Source organism: Peromyscus californicus, unplaced genomic scaffold, assembly GCF_007827085.1.
Source record: "Peromyscus californicus insignis strain IS unplaced genomic scaffold, ASM782708v3 Scaffold_4__1_contigs__length_199733344, whole genome shotgun sequence".
Taxonomy (NCBI): Eukaryota; Metazoa; Chordata; class Mammalia; order Rodentia; family Cricetidae; genus Peromyscus; species Peromyscus californicus.
In genome coordinates, this window is record NW_026294562.1 from 75,945,451 (window position 1) to 75,959,803 (window position 14,353).

The 14,353-nt window shown below is 47.6% G+C and overlaps 1 protein-coding gene across 2 annotated transcripts; it reads left to right on the forward strand.

The window, feature by feature from the left end:
- Positions 1-268: 268 nt before the first annotated feature.
- Positions 269-5,582, forward strand: LOC128095190 (zinc finger protein 689). 2 transcript variants are annotated; one of them, XM_052713965.1, is made up of 3 exons: positions 269-482; positions 675-788; positions 4,209-5,582. In XM_052713965.1, exons 1-3 carry the CDS (start codon positions 278-280, stop codon positions 5,390-5,392), a joined length of 1,503 nt encoding a protein of 500 aa, XP_052569925.1. In that variant the 5' UTR covers positions 269-277; the 3' UTR covers positions 5,393-5,582. The 2 variants fall into 2 exon arrangements, with proteins under 2 accessions (XP_052569925.1, XP_052569926.1); XM_052713966.1 differs by lacking the exon at positions 675-788.
- Positions 5,583-14,353: the final 8,771 nt, after the last annotated feature.

Genomic DNA, 14,353 nt, shown 5'->3' on the forward strand with positions numbered 1-14,353 from the left:
CTTTAGGGCAGGGAGGTTAAGAAGCCGGCATGGCGCTCGGGTCAATAAAATCGATAGCTGGAGGCTGCCTGTGTTGTAGGCAGCGGCGGTGCAGGAGCAGCGCCGCCATCTTCCCCGAAGGCATCTTCCGGTGCCTCTCACCCAAGTTCCAGCGGGAGTTCCCTGAATAACGGTGTGGCCTGCGTCGGGCCGCTGCCGATTTCCTCCGGGCCTTCCCGGCCGGGCTCCCAGGTCTCGGGGTGCGCGGTGCCCCGGGCAAGGCCGGGGCGCAGGTCCGATGGCGCCACCCTCGGCTCCGCTCCCCGCGCGGGCACCCGGAGAGGCTGGACCTACGCGGAGGAGGGGCCGGAGGCCAAGGGCCTTGAAGTTCGCGGACGTGGCCGTGTACTTCTCCTCGGAGGAGTGGGGCTGCCTGCGGCCCGCGCAGAGGATGCTGTACCGGGAGGTGATGCGCGAGACCTACGGGCTCCTGGGCGCGCTCGGTGAGGCCCGGCCCAGTCGGCTGACGCGGGGCCTAAGGGATGATGGAGCTTGAGGGCGGGGTAGAGTGGGGGCAGGGACCCAGGGTCCTGACCTGCGACCCGCTTGTCAGGGGTGGGGGCAGAGCCTCGTCATGTATCTTTTTTTTTAGCATCCTTTCCCGAGGCCAGCCCTGACTGGTTCTCCTTCCCCAGGATGTGCAGGTCCCAAACCAGCTCTCATCTCCTGGTTGGAAAGAAATACCGATGATTGGGAACCGGCGGCCCTAGATCCGCAGGAGTACCGGAGATGGGTAACATTCCAGAGAAGTGAGTGAAAACTGCCCACGGAGACCCTGCAGCCCTCGTGTGTAACTCCCTAAACTCTATCGACCCAACCTAGAATTTTGGTCTGGTTAGGGGTAACCGAGTTGCTTGTTCTGTGGGCAAACTAACTCCCTGCAGGACTCCATTGACATAAATGAATCACTGAGCTTTGAAAAAGATCCAGCGTCCCAGGATCTGGAACCTAGCCTCCATTGCACCGAACTCGGATCCTCTGGACGAGTAGGAAGAGCCCTCAACCACTGAGCCAGCTCTCTAATCCCTGGTTCACTCTTGAATTTAAAAAGGAAAAGAAAAGGCCCATTGATTTGAGTGTGCTCCTAGGCTGTGAACTACTGGATGAAATACACTCCAAGGTCTTTAACATTGTTGTTACAGCCGTGGATCCCAAAGTGCTTCTAGACCAGCAGCTGCATATTTGGGAGTTGTCTTAGTCAGAAGTTTCTATGTTGTAATAAACAACATGGCCAAAAGCAGCCTGGGGAGGAAGGGGTTTATTTAATTTACATTTTCATATTACAGCCCATCATCAAAGAAAGTCAGGGCAGGAACTGAAGCAGAAGCCATGAGGAAGGCTGCTGACTGGCTCCTCCCCTGTTTTCCTATATATCCAAGAACACTTGCGTAGGGATGGCACCACCCACAGTGGGCTGGGCCCTTCCACATCAATCACTAATTAAGAAAATGCAGGCTTGCCCAGAGGCCAGTCTGGTGAGGGAATTTTCTTCATTGAGTTCTCTCTCCCTACATGACTCTAGCTTGTGCCAAGTTGACATAAACCAATCCAGCATAATTGACCCCTTGTCAGTTTGACACACAAACACATCCTGTTAACCACAACCTTCCCTTTCTTGTTCATCCCAACGTCTCAATTCAAACACTCCAAAAGTTGGGTCTCCTTACAATGTCCAAATTCTCTTTCAAAAAGTTTCTCTAGAATATCCAAAATCTCTCTAAAATCAAATACAGGTTCCTGTAAAAGTAATAATAACAACAATAAGTTGCATACTTTCTTATTCCAAATAGTAATAACCAGGGCACAGCTACAATAAAATAAAAGCAAAATGAAAGTCCACCAGTATGAACCTCTCAAGGTCAGACTTCTGAGATTCACTATCTTTGGGGTCCAAAGGGCTTGGCAGTGGCGCTTCTGTGACTGTCATCCACTGGACGTGCAGCTGGTTAACTAAGCTCAGGCCGGCCCCACTCCACAGCTGCTGCTGTGGGTGGTGGTTGGTCAGCTGTGGTAATGGTATCTGCAAAATGCTGGGGCCACACCTTCACCAGTATCCTCTCCTGGGTTCTCTTTAGAGATGTTGACCCTGCCACATCCTGCCAAGCTTCAGTTTCCCTCCCTGACCCCTTCAATCCTGAGGTTTCTACTTCAGCTGAAGCTGCACATTCACCAGTGGTCTGTGCTTGCCTGTCACAGTGCCACGCGATAGTTATTCTCCATGACCCTTTATGCCTCCAGAAGTAATATGACCTAGGAAACTTACACATAACCAAGTTCAGCTGCCAGTGTGAGATGCAGCCTTGGCCCCATAATGGACCACAGCTCTGTGTGCTGACCTTGAGGAAATACTCCCAGATTTGTGATCCTTGGTGATACTGGTATTTTTTTTAATCATGCTGATTTCTCAAACCCAGCTGACCAGCATTAATTGTCCTAGCTAAGCAGAGGTTTCTCTTTAGTGCTTCTTAATTAAAAATGTAACCAGGTGGTGGTGGTGCAGGCCTTTAATCCCAGCACTTAGGAGGCAGAGGCAGCCTGGTCTACAGAGTGAGTTCCAGGACAGTCAGGAATAACAGAAACCCTGTCTCGAAAATCCAAAAAATACATACATACATACATACATACATACATACATACACACTCACATAAATGGTCTTGGTAGAGTCTTTAAGGAGTCTCAGTCTTCCCTCTGGAACTTTACAGGCCAGGCCTCCATCATTGTACTGCTCTCAGCATTATCTCCAAAGTTCCCACGGAATAGCCCACTGCACCCTGAGCACTCAGTAGCTTTCCCGGCTCACAGTTGCCAGCACACACCTCCTCAAAACACATGGTTAGGTGTGTCACAGCAATACTCCCCTCCTGGAGCCACTCTGTCTTAGTTAGGGTTTCTATTGCTGTGATAAACACGGTGACCAAAACCAGCTAGGCGATGGAAGAGTTTATTACATCATCAAAGGGAGCCAAGGGCAAGAACTGGAGCAAAGGCCATGGAGGAGGACTGCTTATTGGCTTGTTTCTCTCCTGGCTTGCTAAGACTGCCTTCTTATATACCCCAAGGCCACCTGTTCAGGGATGGCACCAAAAATGGGCTGGGCACTCCCAACATCAATCACTAATTAACAAAAATGCACCACAGGCCAACTTGGTTAAGGCATTTTCTCTATTGAGGTCCCTCCCCTCTTCCCAAATGACTCCAGCTTGTGTCAAGTTGACATAAAACAAATACAGGATTGCTTTTAAAATGCAAATTCTGAGGCCGGGCGGTAGTGGCACACACCTTTAATCCCAGCACTTGGGAGGCAGAGGCAAGCGGATCTCTGTGAGTTCGAGGCCAGCCTGGTCTACAAAGCGAGTTCCAGGAAAGGCGCAAAGCTACAGAGAGAAACCCTGTCTTGAACCCCCCCCCCCCAAAAAAAAATAATTCTGGGCTGGAGAGATGGCTCAGTAGTTAGGAGCACTTCCTGCTTTTCCAGAAGAGATCCTTAGAAAACATATTAAGTGGGAAAAAGGAAAGTGCAGTAAAGTGTGCATAAAGTTCTATGTTGTGTGTCACCTTTTATGTAGGGAAGGTATGGGGAAACCGTATGCATTTGTATTGCATCATAAACCCTGTAAGGCTAGCTTAGCGTGCCGCTCACGGGGTAGAGCACTGCCTCCCATGCACACGCTCGGGTTGACCCCCAGCACTGCATAAATAAGGTGTACCTGCTCTGATGTTAGCACTTGGCAGTGGGAGCGGGAGGGTAAGACGTTCAAGGTCATCCTCCCCCCCTTATATAGTGAGTTGGAGGCCAGCCTAGAGTACAAGAGACCCTATCTAAACAAACAAACCCCCCAAATACTGGAAGAAACTAACAGTTTCTACAAGGTTGGTGGGGACAAAGGTTTCTGTGTACCCCATAGAGCTACCCCCCTTCTACTAAAAACATGCAAGTTTTCAAACCCTTAGTCCTCAGACACTCTGTTTTAAAAGTCAGCTTAAACCCCCCCCCCCCCATCTTACATGAGGTGGATGAGGAGCTCTAAATGCCTTCCACATTTGCACGCCACTGTTCGCTCTCTCTGACTCTAACAGTTGACAGGATCTGAGTGTATTGCTCTTGTAACCCATAACGTTACTAGGCAAGCATCGGAGCCCAGTATTTAATCTCTCTGTTTCCCGGTAGAAACCCGAACCAGACAGAAGAATGAAGAGAAGGAAGTGTTCCCACCTATGGAGACACCCCGAAAGGGGAAGCGAGGGCGGAAGCCCAGCAAACCGCGGCTGATTCCCAGGCAGACATCTGGAGGCCCCATCTGCCCTGACTGTGGCTGTACCTTCCCTGACCACCCCGCCCTGGAGAGCCACAAATGCGCCCAGAATCTGAAGAAGCCCTACCCTTGCCCGGACTGTGGGCGCCGCTTTTCCTACCCATCTCTGTTGGTCAGTCACCGGCGGGCGCACTCTGGGGAGTGCCCCTACGTTTGTGACCAGTGTGGCAAACGTTTTTCCCAGCGGAAGAACCTGTCTCAGCACCAGGTCATACACACAGGCGAGAAGCCCTACCACTGCCCTGACTGTGGCCGCTGCTTTCGACGGAGCCGGTCCCTGGCCAATCACCGGACCACACACACGGGTGAGAAACCTCACCAGTGCCCTAGCTGTGGGCGTCGCTTCGCCTACCCATCCCTGCTCGCTATCCACCAGCGGACACACACGGGAGAGAAGCCCTATACCTGCCTGGAGTGCAGCCGCCGCTTCCGCCAGCGCACCGCCCTGGTCATCCACCAGCGCATCCACACAGGAGAGAAGCCTTACCCCTGTCCTGACTGCGAGCGACGTTTCTCCTCCTCCTCCCGCCTGGTTAGCCACCGGCGTGTGCACTCTGGGGAGCGGCCCTACGCCTGTGAGCACTGTGAAGCCCGCTTCTCCCAGCGCAGCACCCTGCTCCAGCACCAGCTCTTGCACACGGGTGAGAAGCCCTACCCCTGCCCGGACTGCGGACGTGCCTTCCGAAGGAGCGGCTCCCTGGCCATCCACCGCAGCACCCACACGGAGGAGAAGCTGCATGCTTGCGAGGACTGTGGCCGCCGCTTTGCCTACCCCTCCCTGCTGGCTAGTCACCGGCGTGTGCACTCGGGCGAGCGGCCCTATGCCTGTGACCTTTGCTCCAAACGCTTTGCCCAGTGGAGCCATCTGGCTCAGCACCAGCTTCTGCACACCGGGGAGAAGCCTTTCCCCTGCCTTGAGTGTGGCCGGTGCTTCCGGCAGAGGTGGTCTCTCGCTGTCCACAAGTGCAGCCCCCACATCCCCAATGGTAGCCCTAGACCTGTTCTAGCAGGGCCTGGTCAGAGGAGGAGTGCCCTGTAGCGTGACGAAGACTGTGGAAGGTCACTTATGCAGGGGTTCAGAGGTCGTACAGAGCGGGAAGAGCTAAAGCCCTGGTCCCCGGCTCCACATCCCGAACTCCAGTGTATTCCACCACACTGGCTGCCTTACAGCTTGTCTAGAACAGTTACCAGGAGGGATGACACCATTTGATTAAAGCTTTCCAAGCTAACCCATCTTAAAATAATGTGGGTGTCTTTTTCCCCCCGGCCTCTCTAGGGCTGCCTTCTTAGTTCATGTGTAAGGGGCAGAACCTCCCCTGCTCTGTCTCTGTTTCCGTATCATGTGAAAAATCACTCCTGCCAAGTGATCGGTCATTGCTGAAAACTGACTGGAGTTCACTACCTCACGTGGCAGGTCATTTCCTTGTGTGATGGTGCTAATTTTTAGAAGGCTATATACTGCATTCTCCTTCGAAAACTTGGCCTAGACCATGTTTAGTACTTTATCCACACAGTGGCTCTTCAGAAAACCTAATCACAACTACTTTGTGCCCAAGTTGTGTGTGTGTGTGTGTGTGTGTGTGTGTGTGTGTGTGTGTGTGTGTGTGTGATAGTGGTCTCACTGCCTCAAGTGGTCTTTAATGTGTGGCTTAAGTGATTCTCACACCTCAACCTTCTGAATAGTTGTGGTAGGCTGGTGCCGCCACATCTGGCTCTGTTCAAATGTTTTTTTTTTTAAAGGTGTATATACATATTTTAAAGATTTATTTATTTTTATGTGTTTGAGTGTTTTGCCTGTATGTCTATCTATGCACCATATTTGGGCCTGGTGCCCAAAAGAGGCCAGATGAGGGATCATATTCCCTGGAACTGGGGTTGTGAGCCACCATGTGTATACTGGGAATCGAACCGCAGGCCCTCTGGGAGAGTAGCCATCAACTCCAGCTGCTGGCCAGTTGTTCTTTGAAGAGTGACTCTCAGTTCCCACATGAGAAATCTCCAAGGCACTGTTTTCAGTGCCTCTTGTTAAGGATCGTACGAAAACAGCAGTACCGTGGTATGCACCGTGGACTCCTCCGGTCTGTTTTAACTAGACACTGATAGGGGGGGAATGCCAGTATGTTTGTTGGTTTCAGACCTCTAAACGCCCCAAGATTTCTTTTTAGAGATGTGATAAAACCAAATCTTCACCACATTCCGAAAATTAGTTCAGGTTGGGTCTGAGGCATCAGCACAGTAAACCGAGAGGTTTGATTGTTCTTTTTTGTTTTTGTTTTTGTTTCTTTTTTTTTTGGAGACAGAGTTTCTCTGTGTAGACCAGACTGACCTTGAACTCACAGAAATCCAGAGATCCACTTGCCTCTGCCTCCTGAGTGCTGGGATTAAAGGCGTGTGCCATCGCCCAGTGAGAGGTTTGATTTTAAGAAAAAAGTGGAGGACTAGAATCTAGCAGGTAGAGGGGACATGAGCCTGAGGCAGGTAGCTAGTAGCTGGGAAAATCCCTGGGAACTGGGTTTTATTTTTTTCCCTGGTTTTCACCAAAATAAGGAAACAGCATGGAACCTTCCATGGGGCCCCATTCAGCTTTTGCTCGTAATTAAAGTGAGGTCATTCAAGGCACCCACCTAATTAGGTGCTCAGTAAAACCTGACTGCCCTTTGCCCTCAGCAGCTGCACCAAAGTGGAATTTCTATGACTTACCATATTCCAGCAACATCATCCTGCGGTTGCTTCTTCCTGTAGTGCATCTGATGTCAGCATTAGGTAGGGAGCAGATGGGCTACGTCGTGGTCGTTGTTTGTTATTACTTTTGTTTAGGTGTTTAGCAAGCTGATTGTAACCGTTTGTTTCTTCGTGGATAATGAGTGCCCTCTGGGCAGGGGCCTTGCCAGATAGTTCCATTAAAATATTTAATGGATAAATTCTGCTCCTTCTGGAATTACTCTTCACAAAATGTGAATCTAGCTCTTTGGCTGAGAAGAAATTCACTGTTATGATGGAGATTGAACCCCTTAGCCCAGGGACCCTGCCTTTCCCTAGCCAGGGCCTAGGATGTCTGCCAAGTCTCCACTGTTGGAAGTGCCTGTATCCGTTACCACCGACTAGTGACTATTCCTCATACAGGAATTTTACAGTGCTTCTGGGCCCAGGTTGTAACTTAAAAACTTGAAAGGTGGGGGGCGGGTGCCTTTAATCCCAGCACTTGGGAGGCAGAGGCAGGAGGATCTCTGTGAGTTTGAGGCCAGCCTGGTCTACAGAGTGAGATCCAGGACAGCCAAGGCTACACAGAGAAACCCTGTCTCAAAAAACAAAAACAAAACAAAACCAAACAAACAAACAAACAAATCTTGAAAGCCATCACGGCTAACTTCCATCATGTCCGTGGAGAGCAGAGGTAAGAATATTTCAGGCTTCTTCATTGCCAGGGTCCATTCCAAACGTGATTCTGGCCCCTTATTCAGTGAGGGTCCCAGCATCTTCCCAATAAATTCTCTACAAAATACATGGAAAAAAATCACAGTGCTGTTGAGAAGGGCTGTGATCCATGATTCCTACGCCAACCTCGGTTGCTCCTCCAGTGTTTCTGATGTCAACAGATGTTCTTAGCAGTGAGTACCTTTTGTTCACCAAAAGACCACAAGGTGTCAAGAGACTATCCATACCCCGCTGCCCTCTCCCAGGTCCCCCACTAGTGTGCTTATTTCCGTCAGTTCCTGGGGAGTCCTCCATGATAGCTGTGCCTGGATTCTGTCCACTTCGACACCCTCTATTATTTATTCTCTTGACAGGGTTCCTCTGTGTAGCCCTGGCTGTGCTGGAACGCTGTAGACCAGACTGACTTCAAACTCACAGAGATCCACCTGCCTATCATTGCCTCCTGGGTGCTGGGATTAAAGGGGTGCACCACCATCACCCAGCTAATCTTTACTCTTTTTCTTCCTAGATTTACGAGAGTCCTCTTGTCTTGCACACATACTCTCTAGCCTATAAACATACTAAGATCTGTCTTTAAAATAATTTTAAAAGAATTTTAAATAACTAGACTTTTCAGTGATCATTGGGCATTGGATCTAAACTGATTGTAAATCTGAAGTTCTCGAATGCTGCTGCATTTTGCAGAGTGAACTCAGCAGATGTGGGTTGCTCAAAGCCTGCACATTCCAAAGAAAGCTCATCTTCAAGACTAGTACTCAGTCTGCTCCCGAGAATGACTTCCAAACCCTTAGGAATGAAAGCAGTTTTGTGTTTGGAGTCTTGACGCATGCTGTGCCAACCTGACCGGATACACATATCCTAATGATATTTATTTGCTCACAGGGGTCAGAGTGAGGGGACTGCAGTCTAAGAAGTTGAGGTCATGCATCTTGCCTAGGCAGCACAATAGAACCAACACTGTTGGCGGAGGTGTGGGTGAGCCAGCCCCAAAGTTGTGAGCATGGGAGAGTTGTCCCCATTACTCATCTGTCATGTGGCAGCTCGGGTGGGGGAGAAATCACCCCCACACACCACATGTGGGAGACTGGCCCTGAGGCCATAAGAGCGGGAGACTTGTCTCTGCCCCTCAGCAGCTGCAGTGACCTCTGCACCTTGGGCAACACAGTAGAGCTGGCCCTGAAGGTGTAGGAATAGAACAGACCCTGAGGATGTGAAAGCGGGGGATGGGGGGGTGAGGGGTGGAGGGGTGGGGGTATGGGGGATAGGACTGACTCCACCCCTTGATCATAACTGCAAGGGGAAAACTAGCCAGGGCAATGCTGGAGAGCTCACCCCGGTGGTGAAGACAGGGGAGAGCTGGCAGGCTGACTGTTGATATTCTGACCTGCCCCTTGAAATCCCACCCCTTGGTGCCACCCTGCGTCCTGACATAAAAGCCTCATTTTAAGGAAAAACCCCTCCCCTTCCTCTCTCTTCCCCGCCATGAGGTGCACACACCTCCGCTTTCCCTCTCTTCTCTTCCTGTCCTCCTCTTTCTGTATCTTTCTCTTTTTCTCCCATTATAATAAATTCGTTTCTGTGAGGGTGCAGCACCTGGGTTATGGATGAATGTCCACCCGCCGCTGCTGCTGTCATGCCTGCATGGCTTGTCTCACTCCCTGCAGCCCCGCCGCTGCATCTGCCCAGCATGCCAGCATGTTTTCCCTCACCCGTGGGACACCCTGGCCAGCTGCAGTCCTCCATGTGCGATATCATAACATTGGTGCCATGATGTCTGCAGGGACCCTGTACTGCCCACCATTTTTTTCTGGCTGGAGCACTGTTGAGGACTCTTCACACTATCGGTTTGGTCATTTCCCACCCTTCTGTTCTTCCATTTCCCCACAATTCAGAATTTGTCGTTGTCTCTCGAAGTTCCGGTGCCGGGACCACATGTCTTTCAGGCTTTAAGACTTTCGGCCCCTGTCCCTATGTGCCTGCATATGGAGACAGCCTGTGCCCACTCAATTCCATGGCCCATAGCCTTTGGTACGACGGTCCATTGACGATCTTGCGCCATTCATTGGCCCTCGCTGACCCTCTGGGACACTGGAGATCAGTCTGCTGGACTTTTACCTCACTGGGGAAAATGCACCTATTCCTATCGTCCTCCGCCCCAACCATGGCTGCTTGCACCATGCCACAGCACGGGGGGTGGTGTGTGTGTGTGTGTCCCCTCTCTCTCACCCAGTTGCGTTGCTACTCCATTCCCAGTCTCCTCTGAAGCACCACCTCCAAGCTCCAATTCATTAACCATAAAAGTTTCCCATAAATTTTTTTCTCCCTCTTTCTTTCAAAAAGTCTATTTCCTATTGCGAATGTGCCTTATCTGTTGTTTGTTTTAGGGGGAAAAAAACCCCACATGACCACGAGGTCAGGCACCATATTTGATAAAGGCAATCATGTGGTTGGTCTTTAATAAGGTCAAAACAGACCTGTCTGTGGCTCGAGCGTGGGTGGGGCACCTGGCGCTCAGGTCACCTGTATGGGAGGAGGTAAGGAAATCGCCTCTTGCTGCATATTGTTTTACAGGCCGAGGAAAGTCCTCCAGCCTTGGCCTAGTGTTCCCCAGCTGCCACTCTTAGGCTGGAGTGAATGGGCCCAAGAGACCTATCCTCCCCACATGCTGGGGATATAGCCAACTTGATGGCTCATTTTAAAATTCATATAAACTTCACAGGATCAAAAGAAATCATTGGGGCCACATCACAGAGGTCAAACAAGCTCCAGATAAATGAGTTTTCAGTTTTCCTCACCCGTCTATTCCTGAGGATGGTATTTCCCTCCTGGTCTCCCTTTTCCAATTACTAAGGCCAAGAGGTTCCAAACAAATTCACAAAATTTTCACTCTTGTCTCTAGTCTGTGTCTGTTTCAGAAGGCTTCCATCTGGCTGACTGACACATCCAGGCATCGGCTACTGACTTCAGCCTCTGAGACATGGACCTGCTGAAGGCTGGTGGTGGACCAGTCCAGCCAAAATGTAATTATTTCTTGTTTCTACAGCTAGGTCAGATGACCACATACTTCTGATAAATGCCCCATTGCCTGGGTTCCCTCCTTCCCTTTGACTAGCCAGAGTCCTGACCCCCTGAATCCTGTTTCCGCTTGAAGCAGTTATGGAGAATACATTGTCCTGTGTTCCCTGTTCCCAAGAGAGAGCTAGAAGGTGGGACAAAGGTAAAAAACCCTGACACGGGACAAATGACCAAATGACTGTTGATATACCAGGGAACTGGACCCAATGTTATCAATTGATATTTACTAACTAAAATGGTTCTGCAATAGGAGGGGTATTTGACCTTCTTTATGCCGAACCAGGGAGGCATTGTATGACCTTAAGAAATAATTATTTCTTTAAAATTTTTTGTTTTGTTTTTGTTTTTCGAGACAGGGTTTCTCTGTGTAGCTTTGCACCTTTCCTGGAACTCGCTTTGTAGACCAGGCTGGCCTCGAACTCACAGAGATCCGCCTGCCTCTGCCTCCGAAGTGCTGGGATTAAAGGCGTGCGCCACCACTGCCTGGCTTAATTTGTCAGTTTCATCATTAGTAAAAGATACTATACGATTTTTGCTGGGTCTATTCCTGCTAATTGATGAAGTCTCAATTTTCCTTTTAGGATCAACTCAGAGACCTTTTCCACATAAGTTTTTAATTTTTTACTCTGTTTATGTGGTAAAAAGATCCACTCTAAGGTAATATCTTCCCTCTGCATTAAAATTCCTGTAGGAGAATAATTAAAAGGCAAGATAACCAGAATTCAATCAAGCTCTGGATCCAAACTATCCACATGAACATCCTGTAATTTCTTTTCCACCAAAGCCAATTCTCTCTCTTGGACTATTTAAGTCTTTGTCACCATTTAAGGTTTTGAACAAATTAATCAGTTCTTGATTTTCTACTTCAATAGTGGGCCATAGTTTGGATGTTTCCTGCAATCTTTGAAAGTCATTAAGAGTCCATAATCGATCTCTCCTAATTTATACCTTTTGGGGTCTAAATTTTTATTTATTTAAAATTCTATTTCATATCCTAAGTAATTAATAGAATCTCCTTCTTGTATTTTTTTCAGGAACAATTTGTAGTCCCCAACAAGGCAAAATTTTCTTCATTTCTTCAAACATTTTCTCTGAAGTATCTACAATTGAATCATCTAGTAAGATGACATCCATGTAATGGTGAACTATAGATTGAGGAATTGCTTACATGTCATTTCCAATGGCTGACTTACAAAATATTGGCACAGGGTGGGGCTATTTAACACTCCCTGTGGGAGAACCTTCCATTAATATCTCTTAACAGCCTGAGAATTATTATAAGGAGGTACTGTGAAGGCAAATTTTCTCTGTCTTTTTCTTGTAAAGGTATAGTGAAGAAACAATCTTTTAAATTGATATCTATAAGAGACCATTATTTAAATAACAGAGAGGACAAAGGAATTCCAGAATGTAGAGAGTCCACTGGCTGAATCACCTTATTAATAGCTCTTAGATCTGTTACCATTCTCCATTGTCCAGATTTCTTTTTAATAACAATACAGGAGAATTCCAAGGGCTGGTTGATTCTTAAATATGCTGAGCATTTAGCAGCTCTTATATCAGGTGTTCTAAGGCCTGTAATTTCTCTGATTTTAAAGGCTACTGCTCAACCCATACCGGTTTGTCCATTAACCATTTTACAGTTGGGGCTCTTGGTTCCTTTGAAAAATTAGCAGCTGTTGTGCCCTGTTCTTGTACAAACTGAATGGTCAATGACTGCTCTTTATAACACCTTCTAATATTTTCCCCAGAAACATAAGTTAATTTATAGTTTGTTTCTTAGGTTGGAGGAATGTTAATCTGGGTATTCCATTGTTGTAACAAATCATGTCCCCATAGATTCATTGCTATATGAGCCACATATGACTTTAATTTTCCTCTCTGTCCTTCTGGCCCTATACATTTGACCCATCTTGTGCTCTGTTTTACCTGAGATAATGTTCCAATCCCTAAAACCTAAACATTGACCTCCTGAAGAGGTCAATTTGGATGCCAAGATCCTGGTGCAAGTATTGTTACATCTGCACCTGTGTGTAACAAGACCTTCAATGACAACATCATTTATTCGTATTTTTAATTTTGGTCTTTGTTCAATTATAGAAGTTTGCCAAAATATTCACTTTATGGTTTCTCCTGAATCTTTATTCTCTCTTCCATAGCTGTTCTATCATCCAGAGCAATATGGTTCCTTACAAGAGGCATTAGGTGTTTTTGTTTGTTTGTTTGTTTGTTTTTCGAGACAGGGTTTCTCTGTGAAGTTTTGGTACCTGTCCTGGATCTCGCTCTGTAGATCAGGCTGGCCTCGAATTTATAGAGATCCGCCTGGCTCTGCCTCTTGAGTGCTGGGATTAAAGGTGTGCGCCACCACCTTCAGGCAACATTAAGTTTTTTAATTGCTCTGGGAAGGAGTGTCTTCCATGATGACAGGAAACAAATAAATGGAATTTGAGATGGGGGCCTGCGAGAGGCCCCTCAAGGCATTTCTCAATGGCAAAGGGTTACCTTGACTGTCCCTTGTTGATCTACATTCATTAGTCAAATGCCTGCCTCTGCCATACCTTCTGTATACTCCAGAAGGGAGGGGCATTTTCTTGGGATTATTCTTAGAAAAAAACATTGTTTCTAGGAATGCCTTGTTTATAATCCCTTCTTAGGTGACCTTGTTTGAAACACTTGACATTTCAATTTTTCTTCCAACTTCTGAAAATCACCTCTCCTGTCCAAGCATCATCATAGTTATGACATTCAATATTGATTGTATCTCAGATCCATTCCTCTAAGGGTGCTGATCATGCCTTTAACAGCCTAGTTACCCTTTTGCATTGTACATTAGCATTTTCAAAAGCCAGAGGTTCAATTATTATTTGTAAGTAATCAGTGAAGGTTTCTTTTGGGCCCTGTATATCTTTAGTAAATGACTAAGTTTTCTTTCCTACTTCTTCAGTTCTGTCCCAAGCATTCAAGGCTGCTGCTGGCATAAAGCCAGGGTGTGGTCATCATTTAGAGATTGTCTTTGTACATTAGTATAATCTCCCTCTCCAAGAAGTTGGTCTTGGGAGATTTCCATACCTCTAGCACTACTTCATTGTTCATTGGTCTTAGCCTCATCTTTCCACCAGGTCCTCCACTGTAACTGAGAACTAGCCTCTAAGACTACTATAATCAAGTCTCTTCAGTCTTGAGGGATAATTCTATTACAAGTTGACCTCGAGTTTAACATTTGCTTCACAAAAGGAGAATGCATGCCATATGAAACTATAGCTTTCTTGAATCTCCTCAAATCTAACATTTGCACAGGAGTCCATTCAGCTCTTACACAGCCTTGAGGATATCTATCATTTGGCAGTTCCTGTAAAGTTACTGGATAAATTAAGGTTGGCTGTTTGAAAACCTTAGGCTGTTCTTCCTCTAACCTTATAATGCAATGCTGAGATTGGTTCTCCTTTAAATTCCTCTCTCTGGGTCTGAATATCTCTATGTTCTGTTTTAA

What these genes read in the sequence shown, in the direction of transcription:
- LOC128095190 (XM_052713965.1), top strand. Translation starts at nt 278, where the DNA reads ATGGCGCCACCCTCGGCTCCGCTCCCCGCGCGGGCACCCGGAGAGGCT. An exon ending in CGGGCTCCTGGGCGCGCTCG is followed by an intron (nt 483 to 674) that starts GTGAGGCCCGGC and finishes CTCCTTCCCCAG; the next exon opens with GATGTGCAGGTCCCAAACCA. An exon ending in ATGGGTAACATTCCAGAGAA is followed by an intron (nt 789 to 4,208) that starts GTGAGTGAAAAC and finishes GTTTCCCGGTAG; the next exon opens with AAACCCGAACCAGACAGAAG.